Source organism: Caloenas nicobarica, chromosome 5 (assembly GCF_036013445.1).
Source record: "Caloenas nicobarica isolate bCalNic1 chromosome 5, bCalNic1.hap1, whole genome shotgun sequence".
Taxonomy (NCBI): Eukaryota; Metazoa; Chordata; class Aves; order Columbiformes; family Columbidae; genus Caloenas; species Caloenas nicobarica.
In genome coordinates this window covers 10,708,180-10,732,405 of record NC_088249.1, presented here as the reverse complement: position 1 = coordinate 10,732,405, position 24,226 = coordinate 10,708,180, and the positions used below count along the sequence as shown (strand labels likewise).

Here is a 24,226-nt window from a genome sequence, read left to right as displayed (position 1 = left end):
CCAAAAGAGCAAAAAAAGTTTATGCCTCCTAAACTTAGCGTTTTCTCAGCAGGGACTGCTGCAAGGAGAGCTCGGGAGCCCTATGTCAGCTCCACAACCCTGAGCAGGTCAAAGGTGGGGACCGTTCCCCTCCCGGGCCCCTCTGTCCCGCGCGTGGGGCGCTGCGTGGGCCGGGCCCGTGCTGTTCCACGCGTGTCCACGGAAAGCGCCGGGACCACGACGGCTGCCCCTCCTCCCTCCCCCGCGGGGCGGCCCGGGGCGCGGCGAGGGGCCGTGCCGTGCCGTGCCGTGCCGTGCCGGGGGGCCGTGGCTGCGCGCCGCCCCGCTGGCGCTGCCGGGGGAGTGGTTTCCCCGCGCCGGCAGCGGCGGGGCCGGTCTGCGGGCGGGGAGGTACCGCGGCGGCGGCGGTGCCAGCGCTCGGCCCGGGAGGATGCGGACGCGCTGACGGAGCTGCCGGCTCCCCTCTGCCGCCGTGCATGGGCGGCGGGCGGCTGCCGCCTCGCCTCGCCTGCCCCGCCGGTGAGCCGGGCCGGGAGTCGGGGGTGTCTCCGCCGGCCTCGGGGGAGGTGCGGGTGGCGGGGTGCGGGGGGCAGCCGCCCCTGGGTCGCCTGAGTCCGGCGGCAGCCTAGGAAGGAGCCGCCACCTGTAAGTCCTGCGCTTGCAGCCCCGCGGCGGCAGCCCGGGCACCGGGAAGCTGCTGCCGGTCTCCGTGGGGCAGCGGGGCCGGCGGCCCGAGCCGGGCGGTGCGGCGGGTCGGAGCGGAGCGGGGCGGGCGGCGGGAGGGACCCGGGCGCTGGGGCGGTCGAGCGCGGTTCGGGGAAAAGTGTCTCAAATTCCACGCCTGGCTGCGGGGAGTTGCGGGGAAAGGAAAGGCAGAAGGTGCACCACTGCGTCGCCTTGTTTCTCCAGAGGCTTTTGTTGTTGTTGTTAAGGGGAATTCACTGAAGAACAGGTTCTCCTTTGGAAAAAAACCCAACAACTTGTGCGGCAGCCGAAAGGGCTCTGTGAAGGAATCCTGATGAATGAGCGTAGCGCTGAGGGAGTTGGTGGTTTGTGGTCTGCGATCGCCTCAGCTGTTCGTTTATTCCAGGTTTTTTTTTTTTTTTCAAGGTAACTTTTGAGGCGAGGAAGCAGGTGACAAAGCACAAGTTTAAGACAATAATGCTTTTTCTTGCAGCCTAGCTGAACTGGGTAAAAGAACACTGAAATCCTGCTTTTCCCATCGGGTAGCAAATAGCATAAATACGATCACTTGAAGAGAAATAAAGAACCTACTTTGCTCTGTAAATGAGGACTATGTTTCACTCTGAGCAAAGGGTGTGAATATTTTCCTACTGCCAAATGAACATACCACAAAAATTTTCTTTTCATCTGGGACAGAGCCGTGTTTGTAGATCTCTGAATGTAGCTACAGTCGCGGAGGGGAGTTGGGTTCGGCTGGATGTAGCATTAACCCCTCAAGCCACAATAAGCAATATACAGAGAGAAATTTGTTTCCATGAGTCTTTTCCTGACTGAGTCTTTACTGGAGTCGTATAGTCAGTGGTACAGCAATGGAAGCTGTCCTGGCTATAGGTTCAAATCTTAATGAAGGACCCAGAAGCTGGTCTTCATGCCCGTCCTGTAGCCTGTCTCTCTGCACAATGTGTCCTTATGAGTAGTCTGAAAATGAAGGTGAAGCGGGGAAATCTGCCTACACACAACCAGGCTCAAGCCAGTGTTTTCCATCTCTTAGATTTAATGAGCAACAAATTTTGTGCCCAGAAAAGAATCCAACTCAGGATTTCAATAATTAATATTCCATTTAAAAAACATGTTTTTGGAGTCAACATTATGATTACAGTGAGAAAACAAGCAAACAGGGAATGACTTGACCTGCTTTCCTTGCTTTCCCCATCTAGCTTGACAATTTGTCAATCAAGTGGAATTTCTTCTAACATCTCTGGTACATTACTTTAGCAGAAGAAATGAATGTGCAAATACAGTCACTACATTCCCTCCCTTCTCACAATGATCTCTTTGTATTAAGCAACAGGCTTTTGCATAGATCTGATACCAACCCCACAGTGTCACAGGCTGAAATTGCTCCTTCTCTCATTTCTGAAAATATGTCCCTGTGTTTGAGCCTATTTAACCACATCTGTCTATTTTGGAGGAGCCAGCCAGAGAAGCCTTGATCTGGGGTGGATCCTATGTCTTGTAAGGCAGGAGAAGCCCTGCTGTGCCTTCAAGGAGACCAGCATCTGCCTCTCAGCAACAGCCCTTCCCTTTGCTCATCAGACGGGTACCTTCTCTGGAAAAATCTGTAAATTAATCAATTTCCTGAATTTAGTGTCATCAAAGGAAGGCTCTATTACAAACCCCAGGAAAACTGCAAACCAATAACAATGAGGTAGAATGAAAAAGACTGATAGATACCAACAGGTCCTTAAAACCTCATCTCAGCCCTCTGTTTCAGCCTTTGTCCCTCTTTGATCACAAGTCCTTAGGGGTGGGATCACCTTTGCTTTATGGCTCAGAGAGCATGACCAGTGCCGTCCCCTGCAGAGCAGATACCAGTGCTGGAAGAAGCTGTGGTCCAGCAGGACAAGCCCCTGCTCTTGTCAGGGTGCACTGACTTATCCTGCAGCGTTTTGCCCCATAGTGCCCATGTCTCCATAGGCCTGGGAGAGAATAGTCCAAGTCCAGCTCTTCTATTGAGACCACTGCAACTTCTGTAAAATACAACCTGAATTTTCAGCTGAGTTTTTTCTCTGACATGCACACATGTAAATGGCCTGTGTGCAAATATTTAGGAGACCTCTAGATCTGGAAGGTGCTTGTTAATTGCTTGGCAGACTCAAAGCCCTGTTAGTCCATATCCGCTTTCAGTGTTAATGACTTATTCCAAAAAAAAAGTACTGCATTTTTTAAAAAAATAATTTATTTTTAGCTGTGTGTTGTCCTCACCCTCCATCATGCCCATCCCTACTGTGATAGCACACCGTGTTCTCATATCCTCCATCTCAGTCTGGGGAAACTTCCCATACTTGGAAATTCAATTAGAGTGATGGAGTTTTAATTCCTAGAGAAGACCAGCTGCATCTCTGTTGTTAGGTTGTGCTGCTGTGACACCTGTGGTTATGCTTTTAATTACCAATAGGGAACATTAAAAGTCTCTTCGTTGTCTTTTTTTAAATTATTTTTTAAAAAATTTTTATTAGGAGTGTCTGGTGGGTTTTTGTTTGCTTGTTTTTAAAATCTAACACTTCTGCTGCTTTGGCTTTACTAAATTCTCTACTAAATGCTCAATATTGCATCATATTACAGCATGGATAGCACTGTATTCCAATTTCCCCAAAGTTACAGGGAAATAATTAGTTTATCTTTCCAGTTTATCTTTCTTATCTAACTGTACCTACCTCTTATTCTATTCTGTTACCTAGAAATAAGCCCAGTGTGACAGACTATCCCGAGTATTCTTTCATGGTGCCAGAAAGACATCAGACATTTTGCAATCCATTTCTCATGGCATTTCCATCTAACAATCACCGACTCTGTGTTGATGTTCTAAGATACCCCACTCATCTCCTGCTCATGGGACTGTGGCCTGAATTCAGGACCACCCAGAAATACCCAGGGAATAGTAGAAAGAAACACAGGGAGCCAATTTTCATCTGTCACGAGTTCCCATGGGTGCTGTAAGGTGAGGGAAAATTGTGGCTTGAAATCTGAGGGATGAAAGAATCGTCATCTTCCAGGGAATATCCCAGAAAAAAACCCATGTCTTTCTGAGACCCTTTAGCAACAGTTGCTCTGAATTAGAAGGAAAGATATACTTCTTTGTAAGGTACTCGCTTCATAAGGTTTTTTTGGGAAACTGAAGTCAGTGCGAGGTTCACTGCATGAGCAGAGCTCAGAAACGCTCAGCACAAGCATTTCCGATCCCAACAGCAAGTTCTTGGTTGAGAGTATTTGCACGGTGAGTACCAGAAGCCATACCTCCAAAAACATTTAACAGCTTGTTGAGGCTTATCTCTAATTTTGATGGGGCTGTTTTCATAATGAGGTCCTTCCACATCAATTAGCTACTGAATCCGATGTTAAAAAAAAATAAATCCAGACTTTCTCTTGGCACATGGTTCCATGAGGACTCTGTGGAGATTTCCATGATACTGAGGTCTACCAGCATTCAGAGAAGCTGGCTTAGTCACGCTTCCCATATGCTCTGCTTCTTCCTCTCTCCACTGCTCTGCACAGGCTTCCTGGCTGTCTGCTCCTCATCCCTATCTCCGAGCATCCTGGCTGGCTGCCCCCTCTCCTCCCTTGCTGCACCCATCCCTTGTGGCATCTTCTGCAAGGAAGTTCAGGTAGTTTAGTGCTAAGATCAAAGAACTGGAAAATTGAGCTTCTCTAAAGCAGCAAGGAAAAAGAAAAAGACGAAAACCCGCCAAGGAATCACCCGTAGCAAGCAGCACTTCGAACATCATTTGTGAAAAACTTCCAGTTAAATCACCCTCAAATCATGGGATTGCTTTAAAAATTGTGATAGTTAATCACAGGCACATTTTAGTTATTTTTTCTTCTTCTTTGACCATTTATAAGTCAAGTTTCTAGCTCCTTTTTGCAAACAGGGCCAGCAGGAATTTGGACAACTACAACGAAGTGGAAGTTGAGGTTTGTGTGTGGTCAGGGTGCTCCAGGAGCTGGGCTCCCCAGTGCCTTGCTGCGCAGCACCAGGAGTCAAGGACGCTGGCTTAGAGCAATCTGCCAGTACCGTGCCCTGTGCAAGCCTGTATCTTCTGGTGTTGGTAGTCCATAGATGAGTGTTTGATAAATTCCCCAGGATGATATTTACCCCAGTAGCTTCGCTGGAGCAGGAACAGTAAAAACTGCAGCTTGCCGCGAAGTTAGCGGCGAGAGGCAGCACGGTCTGGAAATAGCAGCCTCCTACCCCTTTTCGCTCTCCCAAACTATGTGCTGTGTCTCATGCTGAAATGCCTGCTCCTCCACATCGAGAATCATTTCGTCTCACTGCTTCCTGAGAGAGACCGACATCTTCTGCAGAGCACACGCCGCTGAGGAGGGGAAGGCAGCTTTGGCCTGCGGAGAGCAGAACTCAAGTACTGCGTGGGTGGCCGAAGACAAGAGCTTCTGAAATGCGGGAACAGAACAGATCTCTAATCTCCAGACTCTGACACATATCGCACTTTTCTCAGTTGCTTAGGAAAGAGATTTGCATCCAAAAAGAAGTGGGAGGTTTAAATAGGAGTTCATACACACGCGCATTTATCCTCTGTGGTCCCTGTGGTAGTCCCATGGAACCCACAACACTTCATAAAACGCATCCAGTACAAATGGCAACCAGGGGAAACAAAGAAGCTCTCCAAGTTCCTATCCATAGTGTCCAAAAGCTGAGCTCAGCAGGCAGTTATGGACATGGGAGGCTGCAGAGTGTCACTGAGGTAAGCCTTTGTTTTGTGTTGTGCCAAGATGCCGAAGCTCGTGTCCCACCCTCAGTAGAGCTGTACCAGGCATGGTCCTATTTCTGGATGGCCCAGGCCACCTCTGTGGCCTGCAGCACTGCAGGGCATAAGCTGTAGCTCCAGCCTCCTAGGACACTGACATAAGACCAAGGCATAGAAGATTTGGATCCACAGAGGCACATGGCCATAGAAGACACTGACTGGCATGTTTCTTTGCAGGGATATGCACCTTCTGGTACTGTGTGAGCAGCCCCTTCATGACTTCATCTACCACAGCAACGATAGCTCTGTCCTAGATCGCCCACACACCTGCCCTGGCTGAACTGACAGCCTGATCTGCTGCAGAAATGTGGCCCAAGTCAGTCACCCTTTCTTCTTCTGGGTGGAAAAAACACCTATTTATTGGGAATTGCTGAACAGGGTTCACTGTGGCTCATCAAATTTTCTCCTTTGCAAAAATGAAGCAGTAGACCATTGCTTCTCCTGCCTAACACCATTCTTATGCATGCCCTGTCCCAGTTTTCCTTGTAATCAATAGCAGGGGTTTCTTTTTGTAGCACACAAAAAGACCGGACTCCCTGAATGAAGAAAAGTTTGCATTTACCCAGAGGCTTTAGTGGGGTGAAGCACGGGGAGCGGATGCCCAAGGCTGAACTCCTGGTTTGTTTGAGGTGCTATCTGCCATCAGTGGGAACTGTGTGTGCGCTGTGATTGCAGGGGCAAGCTCCTGGAGCTTGGTGTTTACAGTCTGAGGCTGAGCTTGCACAGCTGTGCAGGGCACGTCTCTCCAGCACAATTTAAATATGGGGCTGGTAAAGCCCCTGGGATTATCCCATTGAAATAAGAAAGGGAGGGCTCCTGTTTCTGCAGTGCCAGAAAAATGATAAATTTGCAGGCAGAGCAGTGGTTCAAGGCCAATTTTTGCTGCCTATATTTGTTACAAGGTGCACCTTCAATGTGGCATTGTTAGGCTGTTATCATAGTATTTCCATGAGTGTTCAGTGGCAGAATGATTAACTCAGAAAGCCCAGGAGAGCTGGGTTTGTCCCACAGCCCCTGCTAACCTAGCGGCAGCCCTGGCGCCTTGAGGTCAGGTCTCCTTCTGCCAGCCAGTTGTGTCCAACACTGGGGCAGCTGGAAGAGGAAGGCCGATGCTTTCAGGTTGGAATGCATCTTGAAATAAAAAGTGACCTGATGTTGGAGGTGCTGCTGCATCTGGGGGAAGCGTTTGGGGCCTGGTGCCTCTGAAACACAGGGCTCCTTTATCAAGAGGCCGATCTGCAGGCCGCTAGGGTTGCAACCTGTGGCCAGTTCCTATTTCTGTTTTGCTGATGAAGTGTGCTCACCTTAAAAACATGTACTTTGCAATTCACGGTGGATTTATTCTAAGGAAAGGTCTCCACTCCTGTGCATGGTGGAGTTGTCCCTCCCCATGGCAAGGCCAGGCACAACGCAGGAGAGACAGGCAGGCTGGGCTTCCCACACACCCATCTGGCCAGAACTGTTGCACAACATCCTGCTTCTGCTCCCTGCCACTGGTTGTCCTCCCATGGGAGGTGAGATCACCCCACCGGGATAGGCCATGTCCTTGTGGTGTAGAAACTCCAGGCACACAGTGTGTCCGAGATGCTTTCCAAAGTGGAACAGAAGCCTGGAGAGCACCTTTTAGTGCCTGGGCTTTTGGCCCGTGCCAGGCAGCACAGGTGGAAATCCATCCCTTTGTCTGGGGTGGGAGGCGGAGGGCCCTTGATCTGGGGAAAGACACCACCACTGAGGCGTTGCTTGATCTCACTAGTGGAACCAGCTGTCTTGTCATTCACTTGGTTGTATCTCCTGACACTTCACTTGGTGCTGCGGCTCCTGAAGAGGCAGGACATGACCAGCTCATTTGAGTAGTGCCTAAATCAACTGTTCTTTACTAGGAGGTATAGAAGGGCTCCCCAAACCCAGGTGAGGGGTGGCCAGGCAGTGTTACCGGTCTCTGAGACTTGAGACTTCTTTGTCACTGTTAACAGCAGCACATGCACACACCATTGGATGGGTCTGCTTGGCAATGCCTCAGGGGCTGTGTGAAAATGGCTGTTACTTCAGTTGTGGTCAGGCACAAACACTCCTAGATCCCAGCCCCAACATGCAACACATCGCGGTGTGCTTTCCTCAAAGAGGTCCTGCATCAGCCCAGGCTGAGGACTTGTGACAAATGAGAGGAGAAGGAGGATACAGTGACAGCGTGGTGCCCAGCTGACCCATTTCAGGTGATTTAAGGGGTTTTGGGCTCCTCTCAGAGAAATCATGCAAGAGGGCCTGTACAGTTGTGTTGGCACTCCTGAAGCCAGAGAAGAGGTTGGTTATCAAGCTGAGGCAAAGAAGGGCCAGTTAATTTGGGGGGTACAAGAGTGGTAGGTTGGGAGAGAGTGCGTGAAGCAAGTGGGCTCCAGGCTAGACTAATCAGCAAAGCAGCAAGGGTGGGTAAAAGTAAGAAGTGACAAGAAGAGAAAGGCTTTACTCAAGTGATTTCCAGACTGTTTCCATGGCAGTAATGGTTTGTTGCATGATCTCAGTAGCCATGCCTTGTTTTCAAAAGACTAAGCAGTACTGTGGAAGGAAGGTTATTAGTTTATGTTTCCTCTAGTGTCAGCCAAAGAAGATAATCACATCTATTAGGTAGATAAAGTGAGTGTTTCCTCTTCTGAGAATAAATGCATTCTGGTGGTTTTATACACTGGAAACACTCAACTCTGCAACAATCTTGACTGGGAAGAAGTTTTTCTGGTTTTAAATACAGCTGTGTGGAGCTGGGAGAAGGGACTTGTTCCACACTGCAGTCCTCAAGTGATTTTCTTTTTATTACAGCTTACAAGTAGCTCAGCCCCAGGGGCTGACATCCCCTCTCAGGCATTGCACACAACATAGGACAGAGTTTCTCAAAAGTTTGTAGAGGAGATTGCTCTTGGGTCAGTTCAGTTCAGAATCAGAGGGGTGGACGCATCTTCTTGCAGGACATCAAGAAGCCAGATCGTGATGACTGGGAGAATGGCCTCACTGCAATGGAGTGCACCCTGCACCTGGAGAAGAATGTGAACCAGTCACTGCTGGAGCTGCACAAACTGGCAACTGAAAAGAATGATCCACACTTGTGCGACTTCATTGAGTCCTTTTCTGAGACTGAAAAATGCTACGGATGTGGGTTTAATTCATTCAGTACTGTGTGGATCCTTATATACCACTAACCCAGCATCTGAAGATCCCTCTAAGTAACAACTGGCCTGGCTTGGATTCCAACCAGTGGCCATGTGGTGTCCAGTTTGTTATTTCTTGCACCATTTTGTCTCTCCTTGAGACATGACTCAGTGTAATAACTGTTCTTATTACACCCAGTCTTTTCTAAAGGAGAGGCTGGAGGTATGTGAGTTCTCAATGAATTTTCATGGGGTTAATAGCAGCGATTTTGTAATGGGTAGTGGGATAAAAATCTTCTTCCCAGAGTATTAGATGACGCAGTATCGGTTGCTCTCTGGTTTCCATACAAGAGACAAGCACTGAGTATAGCAATGAATTTTTAAGGGATAAAACATTAGCCTCTCTGAAGTCAGTTTGATCATTGGTTAGGAAGGAAAATTGCCAGACAAGAATTAAACCTTCTGAATTGAATCCTGGGGATGGAGATGTGAGTTCCTGCTTCCCTAATTTGCAATAAGTGTGGCCTGTGGCATGAGAAGAAGCTCCAGAATGCAATGCACAATTTTTCCACTGTCACTGTTTCTGAATAAAATCAGTGTGTAGTCAATCCAGTGTTATAAATCTTGGTAGGAAGGCCTTCAGAGCAGGTAGAGTCGTTTACTCACTTGGGCTGGAATCCAAACCACTGGAGGATAAAAAACATACACTAGTGCCATTCACTTCACTGAAAACACCTTTTTCCTATGCAAGGAAATAGCTGTGGCTGGCATGAATGTATATTTGGCAAGCTGTAGGGCTAAACAAATTTCTCAGAAAATAATCTTTGGCCAAGATACTGACTACATTTCAGCACTGCAACTCCTCAAGCTCTTCAGCTAAGACTCGCTTGGCAGAGAAGTCATAAGAAATCGGTGATTCACACTTTGAAATGATGGGATCCTCACCTTTGCTCACCAGGCTCCCTGTCCTGATACCAGGCAAAATAATACCTTCACTTTGGAGTAGACCTTTTCAAAAATAACTTCTTCTTTGATATCTGTAAGAAATGTGCAGTAATGCAATCCTAAGGTATGCTTCTTTCAGCATATTCTGTCTTCTTTGTATCTTGACTGGTAGCTTCTTGAGCAGGCATCTTGTTCTTTGATGTTTTGAACCATGTCTCACTAAGCACACAGATCCTGCCAAATAAGGTATACATTTTTATTTTCTGATTTTCCAACTATCATCAAAGTTCCTGTATGGAAGAATTTCAGTGTCCAATTTTCAGCAGTTTTTATGTAGCTTACGCTAAGGAATAAGGTCAGATTGCAAGGTATTTCAGCTAAGAGCTTTGGGTGGTTTTGGAACGTTAATTGCCTCTGGAATTCACAAGGTATGCTACAAGCTGCATCCTTAGTGAGATCAAATTCTATCTGGTGTAGAAAATTATATAGACCTTCACAATACGAGTTTCTGCAGCAAGGTTTTGGGAGTACTCTTTCACACTGGTTGCTGCCAGCATTGTCATTTTGGTTGCACACTCCGAATCTTGTATTGTCTCTTTCAGGCACTTTTAGGATTTGACAGAGTTTGTACGATACTTCATCAACAACGTGAACACCTGCAGCAAGGACGGTTTTTGGAAGTGACATCCATTGACGTGATTGAAGGTAAGGCACTCTCTTCTGTTGTTGATAGAGACAGACTTTTTAGAAGGACATGTTACGACAGGACAAGAGGTAATGGCTTTAAACTAGAAGAGGGGACATTTAGGTTAGACATGAGGAAGAAATCTTTTACAGTGAGGGTGGTGAAACACTGGCACAGGTTGCCCAGAGGGGTGGTAGATGCCCCATCCCTGGAAACACTCAAGGCCAGGCTGGACGGGGCTCTGAGCAACCTGATCTGGTTGGAGATGTCCCTGCTCATTGCAGGGGGGTTGGACTAGATGAGCTTTGAAGGTCCCTTCCAACCCAAACTGTTCTATGATTCTATGATTGCCCTGTGCTCACTGTTTGTCCCCCATGGAGCCTCATGCTCTGGCCGGGCATCTCCTCTGCTGCCCATCCTGGTTGGTGAGGTGAGAGCAGGACCAGGCCTCAGCTTGGGGCATGTCTGAACATCCTCCAGGCTGATCCTTGCTTCAGGTAATGGCTGTTCCCAATCATGGCTCAGCCTGTCCCATAAAATGTGCTTTTGCCCCTTTTCTTAAGGAAATCTCTGCTTGTGTGGTGCAACCTGCCCGTTTTCCAGAGCCACAGAAGTGCTTCACATTTTCGAATCCTGAAGGTGGTCCGTATTCAAATACTGTTTTACCACCAGGAACTTCACAGGTCCTTTTTGCCCTCTGTTCCAAAACTGAAATAAAAATGCATGCATTGTTTCTGAGCACTTTCTCATGGTAGTTTAGCACTTGTCAACCTATATATTGCTCTGTATGTTACTGGCCTTGTTAACGCCATCACAAGCAGCAGAAAGTGGGCTGTGCATTTGTTCCATGCCCCTGGAAAAAGATCAACGTAGTGTGGTCCTGCAACTGTAACAGTTGCATTTAAGATAATCTTCTCTAGATGTAGTATTCGCACAGAAAAGCCAGAAGCAATCTTTCTTTTCTTTTTTTTCCCTAATTGGTATATTTGAGCTTAATTAAACCAAGGGGAAGTAAATGCATCTCTTAATTCACTGCTACAAGAATTTTAAGGTTCAGAATAGGTGACTCATCTACCAGAACAGAATTTATTTGTTTGTAAATGCTATTTATTGCCTTGTTTTGCATCACTATGGCTACTGTATGTCATTGGTGATATCATCACTTACTGTACATAAAATGAATGCAAGACCCAATTTAAAAGAGATATAATTCTTACAATAATTTGCTTGTATCAGCCACTTTTCTGTTGTATGTAAGTACTTCTCACATAAAAGCAGGAGTAAAATTGACTCAATATTTTTCCATCAAAACTGGCTGAAAAGTAAAAAATTCTCCTGCGCATAAATCATATCAAAGTAAAAAATCCCTAAGCAGCAACCAAACCCCCTTTTCAGGTTCTGTGCCTTTTTAAACAATTCAGTGATGTCCTACAAGTGTTTTTAAGTTTCAGATTAACTGATTTGCAGTGGCATTCTCAGTTTTTTTACTTCTAGATTTTGTTAGTGTTAAATACCTAGTTAAGCTTGTTAGAAGCACCACTGCTTTCACAACCCATATAGATTCTTCTATTTGCCTTTATTGTTTTTAAGTGGTGACTGAGAACAATTAATCTATTCCAGTTAAAGCCTAATTCTTTTGCCAATTGCATGGTCCCATGTTCTTTTCTGAAACACAGCAAGTACAATCACTTCTGCCATCCTATTCAATCAAACCCTTAAGTTGCACAGATTTTGTGAAACGGCCTGGGCTTCAACAGCTTGGGAACTGATTCACTGAGGCATCTGCTGTAACACTAACAGGACTGTCACCATTTTCGTAGCCAGAATCATGTCTTTGTCATTTAGAAATAATCTGCGGGGTGTAATGTGGTCTTAGGGAAGCACGGAGTCTGTTATTGCTCAATAATAGAATTTCATGAGGTCTTAACAACATGTTTGAGCTCATATGACACATTTGACAGTGCATGTTTGGACGCATCTCTCTAATGTCCTGTGGAACAAGGACAGAGGAGTGTTTTAAACACTTGGTATGTATTGAAAAGCTGCTAAAATAAACCAACCAGCTGTGGGCAGCTGCAGAGATCTCCTGCTGGCTAGTGGGTACCAGCCCCCAGGACACACAGCACTGGGACATGTCTTCTTCGTGGTAGCAAAGCCCAAGACTACATAAATCCCGGCCCCACACAAAGCCACCAAGATTATTTTCAGCCAGACACAAGCTTTCTCATTTCCCTCTCCCTGCAATCCAGGACATCTGGGGATGGAGCACTGAACCTCAAAATGGATCTGAACAAAGGATGTTCATCTTGGACATGGTCAGAGAGTGGGGTCCAGCTGTGGCCTGGTGTGGTGGCTCACAGAGGTAGTGCTGGGGGCAGCAGGAGGGACACAAAAGGGTCCCTCTGGCACCAAGGCCAGGACAGGGAAAAAAGGCAAGAACTGCATGAGCATCAGGGGTGATCAAAAGGAGGAGGCAACGGAGGGAGTTCTGCTTTCCTTTTGGGCAGGGAGGGGTCCAGGGGCACAGCTCTGTTCTTTTAAGTGCTGCCTTGGAGTGTAGGAACAGCTGGCACAGCTGGGCCCACAGTCACCACTCCAGGAAAGAGTCTCCCCTTTCCAGGTAATCAGTCCCGCAGTGTTGTTGTCCATGGGTGCCCAATGGTATGGTCCACTGGATGCTGCAGGAATCCAAGCATGTGTCCAGAAAATAAATGCATTTTACTGATAAGGTGGATTGTGGTGTCCTGCTCCTTCCTGCTAGGGAAGGATATGGGGCCAAGTGAAGGCAAGGAGCTCAAAACTCTCTTCCTAGCAGGCAGAATCTGTTCCTCTTCTACTGTGCTGTGGCTCTGCAAGGATTCAGGCTGGGATCAGGGGTTTGGTTCAGCCTCTTGCTGAGTTTCAGAGCCTGAAACACAACAGCCTCTCCTGTTGTGTGAGTGTGTACCAGGAACATGCAGTTTAATTCAGCATTGGTTGGGTCCAGGGCTGGTGCTTCAGGGCTTTTCCCTAAGATGATGAATGCTTGTGGGGTTGGGTCCTGTCCCACAGCTGAGCTCAAGTGTCTCCTGGGTCTGCCATGCTCTTTTTTAAATATGAGGCAGTGGGAGTGAAAGTCTCTGCGATATCACGCTGCTCTGTGCTACAGCTAATTAAAGTCATTGTGAAGGGTTTCGTAGTAATTGCAGATATTGTAAAATTTAGTTTTGTGGGGTAATTGGTAATGTAAAGCCTGAAACAAGTTATCCTTAAGATGTTTTAGTTTGCATTTCTTAGTAGGAGCAGCCTTTACAAAGGAGGCTTTTGTGTGTGAAGCAGGGCCAGAATTAATGGCATCATTTAGTCGTGTCTAAAGGGGTGCTTGCTGTGGCAGGGTGGTGGAGTTGGTGATGCCTACATGCTGCAGGAGGCTGCAGCAGCCAGAAGCTGCTGTACCTGATGAATGCCAGCTAGGGAGAGTGAAATGCCTGGGGCCAAACCCATCCAGGGCTGATGTGTTCCCATCCAAAATGAACGAGGCTCCTTCAGTCAGACAGAGTGGTTCAGGCTCTGTTTGCTCCTACGCGCTTAATACGCATTATGAAGTTTTCAGGCATCCTCAATTTTTTCAGCAGAATGCTGTATCTATAAATCTCAAACATGAGGCAAATCCTTGCACTAGAGATGTGCAGCTGCCCTGCCACGGGCTGGGCTGAGGCTCTCGACCCTCTGCCCCGGGCTGCCAAAGTGCCCTGTGGAACAAGGAGATGTCAAGGGCCAGTGCTGTAGTGCTTCAGGTGCCAAACAGCACAGAGGATGGTTAATGGACACATAAGCTGCTTAGGTTCCTCAGTCTCTGATTTAAATGAGATTTAGGTGCCAAACCTTCCCCGATGCATTTGAAAATCCTACTCAACACCTCTCTGAACACTCAGGCAAGTAAAGACTACTGAAAATCTGGCTTTTAGACATCAATACAGCTGGTGTGTCTGAAATTAACCGTTTAAAAAGAAGTGCTGGCTCATGACTAAATGGAAGAGACATCTGGGAAGAGCAAATATTGAAGATGTTATGGAGAATCAGAATCGGAATATAATTCAAGGCTTATATTTCCATGAGTAACTTTTTTGGTCAACAGACGCAATTTCTGAGCTCATATATTAGTAATGAACTGGTTGCTGATAACATGGGAGGGCTCGTATTTTCCTGCTGATGACTCTGGGACTCTGCGGGGGTCCTCTCTGCTGTCCTGAGGGGGCAGGTGGGGTTGATGCCCTGCTCGGCATCACAGCATGCAGTGGTAGTGGTTGGCTTGGAGAGTGAAGGAAACATGTATTGGGGGGCTGTTTGGAAAGGACAGTCTGTAACACAATTATTTTAGCAAATGTGAAAAGCCAATGTCTTTTGTTAAATTAACTACGGGGCCAAAGCTCGGAGCTGAGTTTTCCGATTCCGATTTAATATTCACAGCATGACAGAGGTGATGAACACACGGGAACCAGTGATGGAGGAATTTGCACTCAGCCAGACTCCTGAAGAAGAAGGAGGCCCTTCAAGCCAGGTAACTTCAGAAAAGCTAGAAAGTATCCTGAGCTGCTTTTCAAAAGTGATGTAATGCAACCAATACCTTTCATGCACGTAGATGTAGAATTTTAGAGCGCAGCTGCCAGAAGAACAAGCCCTGAAATAGATGTTTGGTCCTACTTAGGTTTTATTTTTGAAAGGCAGGAGTTTTGGCAGGAGGGTTTTGCTGGATGCCAGGCTTTGGGGCACAGTGACAGTCATGTTCAGCCCCTGCAGGGATGCAGGCAGATAGGGTGTTTGTCACCAAGAGTTCAGATCTGAGCAACCATGATGAAGACATCCAGCCAGTACTGCACCACAGCTTCTATACAACCACCCTTGTAATGAGCTAAGTTTCCTCAGGCTCAAAGGGAGCTTCCATTTTAGCAGAGAGACCATTTGAAACCATTGTGTAATTCACATAAACAGCTGTGGCTTTGTATAAGCAGTGCTGGCCAGGGCCATTTGCTGGCAGGTGCAAGAGCATTTTCTGTCCCCAGGCGGTCTCAGACACCCACTTGCACACCCGCCTGTGGTGCTGTTGCCAGCAGGAGGGATCACGATGTCCCAATTTCCCCCTGTGACAACCCCCACGCCCCGGTTTGTGCTCTGTGGTTTTGCTCATGACTCTCGGTGTCACTGCCAGTAGGGACAAACCACCTGAACGTGTCCTGGTGGACTTGAGTTGCTTCTCAACACAGAGTGTTTTATTGCAAGCTGACTCAGAAAACTGCTGTTGCAGGTTAAAGTCAAGCATTTGGAAGCCTGAGAAGTCAGAGATGAAATTTTGCAAATTCCTTTCAGATCATTTGTGCGTATAATGAAAGGCTGTATGCAATTAAAGAGCATACCATAGGCCTTCCTGTGCCTCCTCAGCCACGCAGGATAGCTGCTGCTCATACAAAGAGCACATTTTCAATATTGTCTTTCCTCTTTTTCACTGAGTTTTCATTTTGTGTTAGTGTATACTGCCCGAACTCTCTGCCAGCTCTGACTCCACGTATGTCTTGAGGGCTTTTCTATGATGTCTATGATCATATGCTCCAGAGGTTTTCCCCCAGCTCCTTTACCCTACGCCTCTAGGGAAAGGTGATACCATCCATATTTTAGTGATGGCCAACTGAGGCGAAAAAGCAAAAAGAAACGAGAGGCAGCACAAAGTTGGTGACTCAGCAGGAAAGCTAGGTTTCTTCCAGCAACTTCCAAGCACTCTGTCCAAGAGACCAGTCCTTCTCTTCCTGCAGTCTCCTGCCCACTCGTCACACGCTCCCGCTTCCGCGGAAAAACACAGCGAGACCCGACAGGCAGCTCTGCTTCCTGCCAGTCCTGACTCATTCCTGGAGGGACGTGGTAAATACTGGGCTCCGGTGGAAAGAAACGTTATGTGACTGGTGTGAGAAATGGCCAGATGAGAATGACACAAACAAAAATAGCCAAGCTGAGGCTGCACAGGTGCCTTTCCTAAGTTTTTTTGCAGCTGTAATAATCTGTCTTTAGCACATTTTTAGATCAGTGTGTGTCATTTCCTAGGGCTTCAGAAAGCAGACGGAAAAAGCAGAAATTCTGTTGCATTGGATCCCCCTGCCAAGGTTTGCCGGCAGGCCTGGGGACGGGGTGGCTGTCACGCAGCCCTCTGCCACCCGAGCAGGCTGAGCAGCCGAGGGAACAGGTCACTGGGACCTGTGCACGCTGCCCTGGGAGGAAATAAGGCATTTTGCCCACAATTTTATGGCTATTTTCTGCCAGCCGAGCTATGGGGCTCAGGAAACTGGGCTCCACCATGGGTCTGAAGAGCGTTCACTGCTGCTCAGGGGTGTCTCTGGACCTGTCCTGGCCAAGGAGATTTTACCTTGTCTCATATTTGGAAACAGCAGAATCATATTAGCAACTTCTTAAAAATTCCTCCCAGTCAAGACAGCTGCCACGGAAATTTCTTTCCAAATTATAAACAGCTCAGGAGGAGGCTGTGTAATGGGAAGTTGGGGGAAACTTTTCTGACAGGCAGCACAAGCAGCGTTACTTGATCAGGACAAGTTATGCCCATGTGGGTGCAGCTCAGGGAGGCATTAGGAAGGTTTACCTTCAGTGAGTCACTTGGTCTAGCTGCACTGAAGGGGCTTTCTCACTTAGAAAATTCCTTCTTAATTGTGTCTCACTTTGCAACAATAACAACAATATACGTTTTTTACCTTCATATTGGTTCGCAAAGAGTAACGGATTCCTGCAACAATACTATGGAGAGTGAGGGCATGAAGATGAGAATTATGGTCCTTCCCCATCTCCAGAAGTCAGATACAGGCATCACAGCAATGATAAATATGTGCTTGTTGCTTCCCAGACGTGTAGGAAGAGAATTACCCCTTCCCGAGGGTTTGCCTCCCCATGCCAGCTCTGATGCCAAGTGGGACAACTAAACCCTAAGCTCTTAGAGAAAGCAGCTAATGGGATGAAGCAAGGTTGCAAAAGCCATGGAGCAAACACTTCCAGTGGGTTATGACACCGCCAGGTCCCTGGCAACATCCTGGGGCTATGCCTGCTTTTTTGGTGTTTAGGGAATATATGAGTGTTTCTGCCTGTACTCATAGCAGGAGCTGTGCTGAGACTGGATCACGTAACAGCAGTGTTCAGTCTCACCAGAGACGCCAGATCAGTGGTGAACGTATTGCAGATCTGCAGGAGGTTCTCACCAGCACACAGCAAACCTGCGGCAGCACCTGGAATTAAACTGGGATGGTTCTTGCTCTCAACCCCTAGTTCAGTCCCCTAGTCTGTACCTTGCTTTTATTGTTACATATAAAATAAAATAACTCATGTAGCATGGAGAAATTTAGAGCTCGTTAGTGCAGGTATGCAGATGTTTAAGGAGCCAACAGGTATGGTTTCAGCAAAGCAGCAACAGAGTTTGTCTTGTGTTAACATCCTGGAGGAGCTGGAATGATTTTTCCTCAAAAAAAAAAACAACCCACCAGTCCAAAACAAAGTACCCTGAGAGATTTAAATGAACCAGTTTTGTTGAAAACAAGAAAGCACTTTCATGTGTTACAGTATCCTTCACTAAAAAGATGTAGTTCAGCTTCAAGCTCTAATCGCTGTGTACTGTTTGACCTGCAGTTTCAATGCAACAAATGAAAATAATAGCTGGCACCATCCTCCGTGTAAAGATGAACCCCATCTCTGGGGCTACCTGTTTTGCATGAATGCATCATAAAATACAGTGTTTCACATTACAGGAAGTAAGTCTGCAGAATGGTGGCTTCTTAATAAACTGTCACTGCAAGAAAATAAATATATCAGAGTGAAAGGACAGCAGCTAGGAGGGCTGCAGCAGCCATTTAGCTTAGCATTGCAGCAATGACCTTTGCGTCCTAAAAACCCACCAGAACCGAAACATGAGTGTTTGGCAACATAATGAATTTTGTCGCCTGAGTTTCCATTTTACTAGGCGTGTCATATCACACAAGTCAACACAATTGTCTGCCTGACACACTGGCAAGAAAAGGCAGTTCTTTGCCCAGTGAGGGACAGCAAGTGCAGAGGAGGCTGTGCTGAGGCATCTTAGCCCCTCTGCGTCCATGTTTGGCTGGCAAGGAGCTGGATGTAGCAGCTTTTGAGATCCTACCTGTGCAGGACTTCTTGCCCTGCACCGGTTTGAAGGGTTTTTTTGGTGGACATGGGAACACATGTCAGATGTAGAAAGGATGCTGAGATAGAGCATGTACTCTGCTTGCTCTGAATATGTGGCCCTGGGCAAGGCTTTGACCGGCATGTCCCCACATGTCTCACCAGGCCTTCCCAGACTCACGTGAGAAGTACCCCAAGCTGTCCAAAAGACTGCCGTCGATTGTGGTGGAGCCGACCGAGTCCGGGGAGGTGGAGAGCGGGGAGCTGCGCTGGCCTCCTGAGGACCTGAAATCAGCCGAAGACAAAGGTCTTCATGGTGACCAAAGAGTCTGTGTCCAGCAGCAGCAGCAGCAGATGGATCTGGAAGGTACGAAAGAGTAATTTTCGTCCTTGTTCCCCATAGGAAAATCACAGTTTCAGCCATGCCATGCACTGAAGTTAACAGGATACCAAAGAGCAGTAGGTGCTTGAAGATGCCCAGAAACACCTGCACCGGAGAGGGAGTCCCGTGGACTAAAAATTTCCTTCTAGCTTCTCAGCACATGGTGCTTTCATCTGCATGAGGCTCAGTCCTAGCCACTCCATGGCGCACAGGCAGTTTACTGCACATTAGCAGTTCACTCTAGCAAACAGTGATCCTGTTCAATAGCTTGTGTCTGCCTCCCTGTCTCCTAGCCTAGAAGTGAAGTGTTTTAACAGCTGCACATTTTCAAAGCATCCTGGTGTCCTAGGAGTGCATTAGTATAGCAGGAGCTCACAAATATATAGATACAACTAGTAGTGTCACTATGGGGTAAATATGGCTAAAGATAAGAGCTTGTTGGAGTGTAGCTTACACAGGGAATGCTCCAGTATGGAACTGGTCTATTTATTTGTTTGTTTGTTTTTCATCTCAGTGCTCTCTTTAAGAGCACTACAGTTCCCATTTCAGTGCACCAACATTTGCCACGCAAATACCCAGAGACAGCAGCCAGGATGGGGCGCAAGCTGCACCTTCCCTTATCTTAAAAGGGGTGATGACAAATGGTCTGCTCTTGAAGTGTCAAATCACCTGCTATTCCAATTGGTATTTCTGGGTGGTGGCAACCACGGAGTTTGATCGTTCAAGAGGGAATATGAGCCACCCAATCTATGGCTTGACCACCAGGCTGCACATTTTGGCCTAACGTATCAGCAAGGAATCAAATGAAGGCTGTTGTACCTGTATAGGGAAATAAATACTGATGAACATTTCCTTGCAGATACCTTAGTGCACCCAGCTCAAGAAGTGGAAGACAGTACAGATACTCTGGAAAGCAGAACTGAAGAGGACGAGTAGGGACTCCATGGCCTCCGAAGTGAAACTTCATTGTGAATGTTGTTGGAAAGCTAACACACTCTGAAGACATGTCAAAGTAATCTGTATTTAAATCCGCAAGGTTTTTATTTAGTTAGTACCTGGTAAGAAGTGTCTGGGCTTTAGAACTGTTCTTTTCAACATTTTGATTTTCAGGCTGGGATTCATGTTATTGGTTTAATTTTTCCTTGGGAAACAGTGGGACGTGTTAGGAAATATGAGATTATCAAGGAAAAAATGCTCCTAATTTCAATTAGCACATTTCATTGAATTTACCTTTTTCAAGCAAGGCTGCTTTCAGGTATCAACAGCAGGACAAAGGGGTTACATTTCTACAGGAGGGACGTCTTAAATCTAAAACCTTTCTTGTTTTTAGCCATTTAAAACTAGCACTGTGATATTATGGACAATAGATGTAATATAATGTCACCATTTGATTTTGTAACTTTTGTATAGAGACACAAGTGTAAGATTTGCCTCCAGGCTGCTGCCCTGGGGTGGCCCGGAGCAGTTCTCTCCCTTTGGCTTAACCTGTGCAAATTTGAATGAACCAGCCTTTTCTTAGCTGCCTTTTCAATAAGGCTAACGCTTGGGAAACGCTTTCTTGCTGTACATTGACAAAGCAGATTAGCTAGTTGCCGGTGTTTGTGGAGTGAGGCTGTCTGTTTGCAGGCTCGGTGGGGTGGGTCGTGCTGTTCGTGCGCTCCTGGGGCCCAGGTCCAGCCATGGCGTGGAGTGTGCTCCTCTCCCTTGAAGCCAACGAGATGGCTCCCGCTTCTGCCAGGGCTGGATTTGTCCTGCCTTGTTAACAGAAATTGTTGTGACAATTCTTCTTTTGGTATGTTTTGTGTATAATGTAGGTGCAGAGGCTCAGCTGTTCCTCCCTCAACCTGAGCTGGGCAGTGCTTGAGGGTGGGTGACGGGCACTCCATAGCATGGTCCAAACCTGCTCTCCATTTTGCCTGATGCCAGGTCCTCCCCATGCCACCCACAGTAGGAGGGGGTGGAGAAGGGTCCAGGTGGTGGGACACACACCTGCCTCCCTCGTGCCTGACTGGCGATGCCGGTGGGAGCACAGGTGCCGGGGTGACCTCACCCACAGCATGTCCCCCTCGGCTTTGGTTGCATGGCCACCTTGGCTTTGGTTGCAGGGCCACCTCCTGGAGACCAGAGCTCATGGTGGGACAAGCTGTCTCTGGACACCTCGGGCCTCCCGTGGATTTTCCTTGGGGATTTGGGGGCCATTTTGACAGAGGTGAATCCGTTCCTGCACAGGGACCTCCCAGAGACTCCCTCCCACTGTCCCAGGAGAAGCACCGGTCTAATCCCAAAACACTACCTTTTGGACAGTGTTGGTGGAGACAGATAATGCATGTACTCAAAGGGTTTGACTGTGTCAGTGACAAGTGTGCTGTAAGCTATGAAGTTGGCTTTCTCCATCTCTGCAGGGCTGGATGGGGTCTGTACTTTCAATTAATGTTGCAGCCAGAAGAAGCCTCTCGCTGTAGGTGGAATGAAATAACAGGATTTCTTCCAGCATTAACTCCTAAGTTGGCTTCCAAGTGCTTTCTTTTCTCCAGTAATAATTTCCTCTAATGGCAACTTTTAATTGTGTGATGGTGGTAAAATTTACTGGCCAGATGTATTAATAAGTTTATACCTTCTTAGCAACCAAATTTAATATATTTACTTACGAATAATTCTGTGCAATGAATGTTTAATACAAAGGAAAGAGACTATTTTACTTCAAAGCAACATTAATTTATGTACAAAACTATAGCTCATTATTTGGGGTGTTTGGGATCTAAACCCCTTTTTATAAGCAGTGTAGTATAGTATAATGTGATACTTAAGTTAAACTTTGCTCTCTCAACCTGTATAACAATCTGTTTTGCCTTCTTGGTGTAGACTCTCTTCCCTATGCTGTCACAGATTTATTTTGTTGATGAGTGGGATTCTGGTCAGAGCACCGAATTTCACCAGAACACTAAAGGTTTCAGAGCACCTCCTAAATCTGGCTGCCCTCTCAGTCACCCCCTTCACTGGTGACAGTTTTCTGGTAAAGCCAATGCAACAAGAACAGGCTCAAGCTACGTTTTTGGGCAGCACCTGAGCAGCGAGAGGAGGTCCTCTGCTCAGACCTGTCTGCAGCTGGTCGTGGTGGGAGGAAAGCTGCACTGGCGAGGCGACCGGGCGGATGTGAGGTGCTCTTTAAACGCTGGTTTTGCATCGACCGTCAAGAAGTTTCACAAAACTCTGGGGGAAAAAACAACGGTGACGACATATTTTTAGCTATGTGATTTCCTTTCAATCCGCGTCTGCCCAGCTTTGTGAGGAATGACGTTAGACATATCACTTAACTTGCTTTTCACTTTGTAAAAGGAAAAACAGTTGTTTGGAACACTTCCCCCAATTTTATGTGCTCTCTATCTGCTTTCAGACACTCCCTCCCTTCCTGCTCTGGATGGCTCTTATCCTATTTCCACCTGAGGTCAATGGCACTTCCCTAAATAAGTTTCCCAAAGAAACAACAAAATTCTACATAAACCCTGAGAAAAACACCAAGCAGCAGTACTTTTTTCATCCTAGTATGTAAAGTTACACCCGTATAGGAATGCCAGATTTCCTCCTTCCAGCCTAATTACTCCTCTGTTTTCCTTTTGCTCTTAATGCTGCTCCCTTGAAGTATTTTACCTGAAGCAAATGGATACTTCAAACTAAAGCTTTCTCCTAAAGCCGTGTGGCCTCAGCTTAACCACGCAAAGCCAAACTCCTCCTCCCATTTTTATTTTTATCAACATGGGCCAAAGGCCCTAAAATAGGAGAGCAAGATAGAGAAAAAATGGTTTTATACAAACAAGACCTATTTATTCAACTTGCAGACCTATGAATGTCCACTTAATTTGTCTGTGTGCAAGTGTTGTCTCTCTAATAAACTCAATAGTTGTTTTGTATTTTTTTTCTGGATTAAAAGCTTTGTAGAAACTAAAAAGAAAAAAAAAAGACATTCAGTCATATTTTTCTAGTCTGGCTTGTAGAATATTTCATGTAGTGCAGAAAGGAAGTTTTATGGAGTAAGTTGTTGGATTTTGCTCTATTTCAGTTCTTTCTAATTTTGTAAAATGCCACCTGTACATAATACTCTACTAATGTATGTCCTGTAGATGTATTACACCATTTAGCCTATTAAATGCCTATACTGGACCGACTGGAAAAAGTGATGCATCCACAGTGTCTTGGTTTAAAAATGCAAAGGGTTGTTTGTGGTGGTGTGCAGCTCCCGTCCTATCACTAATACCCACGTCCTCCTACTCAGACGAATTGAGATTTATATTAATGGCAGTTGCCGTTTCCATCTCTTTCCTTCAAGCCCTTCCTAGACCAGGCAGCTCAACATCGCTACTTCTGTCTTGGGATTTCCTTGCTGCCCTGCTTGATGCGGCCCCTTCCCCCCGGGTGGGACCCTGCCCTGTGCCTGCAGTGAGTCAGCTGGCTCGTCTGCATTCACCTTTTAATGCAATGCACATTTTGAACATTTTCTGGAAGGGCTATTGTGGAGCCCAGCAGGAACTCACATTACTGGAAACCTATACGCTGTGCAAGGAGAGCAGCGTCACGTGGCAGAGAAGATGAGAGACAGAGATAATCTGCCACTGAACAAGCAATTTTTTCCCGAAAAGTCGAGTTACCAAAAAGCAAAGGATCAGATTACTGGAGGCTGAAACTCCCACTTACTTTCCCAGTTCAAAAGCAGCTGCTGCATTCCAAGATGGGTATATCAGCGTGGCAAAAAGCTTTGCTTGGGGTCAAAGCCAGTTTCTCCACAGCATGATTAGGGAAATTTTCTGTGTCCAGGCTGGAGGCAATGACCCCAGCTTTGGGACTTGGCAGTGCTTGCAAACCTGATGCTTAATGTCAGTCAGTACTGGAGTTTCCATGCACCGTGCATGGAAAATCTCACGTCCAGGCATATATTACCCTGGGGGTGGGGTGGCAAAGCGACCAACACTGCCTCCTTCTCACGTCCCTAGGAGCCATCCCTTCCTTCTAGGGTTTTCCTGTGTGGTGTGTGGTGTTCGGGCACATAAGAATGCAACAGGTGCTACCTGATGGCTCCAGGGGATGCAGTTTAAACTGGTACTGGTTTTATGTCGCCGTGAGATCTGTGCTGAGTCCTGGCTGTTCTCTTTCCTTGAGGCTGAAGGCAGGGGGAGTTTTTCTGTAATTAACTATATAGGATGAGCATCAGAACACTGTTTTCTTGCTCCTAACATTTATATTTTAAACTTAAATCCACTGGATCCTCAGGTTTATTTACTGTTATCCCATCTACATATTATGAGATATTTTCATTTGTCTTTGATTAGACATCTGCTTAGTAGTTCTTTCTTTTAGATGTTTTCTGTTTGACTCACCTGTCTAAAGGAGCAAATACCATTTTCAGTAGAATTAG

The 24,226-nt window shown here is 46.7% G+C and overlaps 1 protein-coding gene across 2 annotated transcripts; it reads left to right on the top strand.

Annotated features, from left to right (window-relative positions):
* The first annotated feature begins 372 nt into the window (after positions 1-372).
* LBHD2 (LBH domain containing 2) lies at positions 373-24,226 on the top strand. Of its 2 annotated transcripts, none has more exons than XM_065636788.1 (5): positions 373-519; positions 10,192-10,294; positions 14,724-14,814; positions 18,603-18,804; positions 19,679-24,226. In XM_065636788.1, the coding sequence occupies exons 3-5, from the start codon at positions 14,725-14,727 to the stop codon at positions 19,753-19,755; spliced, it is 369 nt and encodes a 122-aa protein (XP_065492860.1). In that variant the 5' UTR covers positions 373-519; positions 10,192-10,294; position 14,724; the 3' UTR covers positions 19,756-24,226. The 2 variants fall into 2 exon arrangements, with proteins under 2 accessions (XP_065492860.1, XP_065492861.1); XM_065636789.1 differs by lacking the exon at positions 373-519 and adding an exon at positions 540-645.

What these genes read in the sequence shown, in the direction of transcription:
- LBHD2 (XM_065636788.1), top strand. Translation starts at nt 14,725, where the DNA reads ATGACAGAGGTGATGAACACACGGGAACCAGTGATGGAGGAATTTGCA. An exon ending in AAGGAGGCCCTTCAAGCCAG is followed by an intron (nt 14,815 to 18,602) that starts GTAACTTCAGAA and finishes ATGTCTCACCAG; the next exon opens with GCCTTCCCAGACTCACGTGA. An exon ending in GCAGCAGATGGATCTGGAAG is followed by an intron (nt 18,805 to 19,678) that starts GTACGAAAGAGT and finishes ATTTCCTTGCAG; the next exon opens with ATACCTTAGTGCACCCAGCT.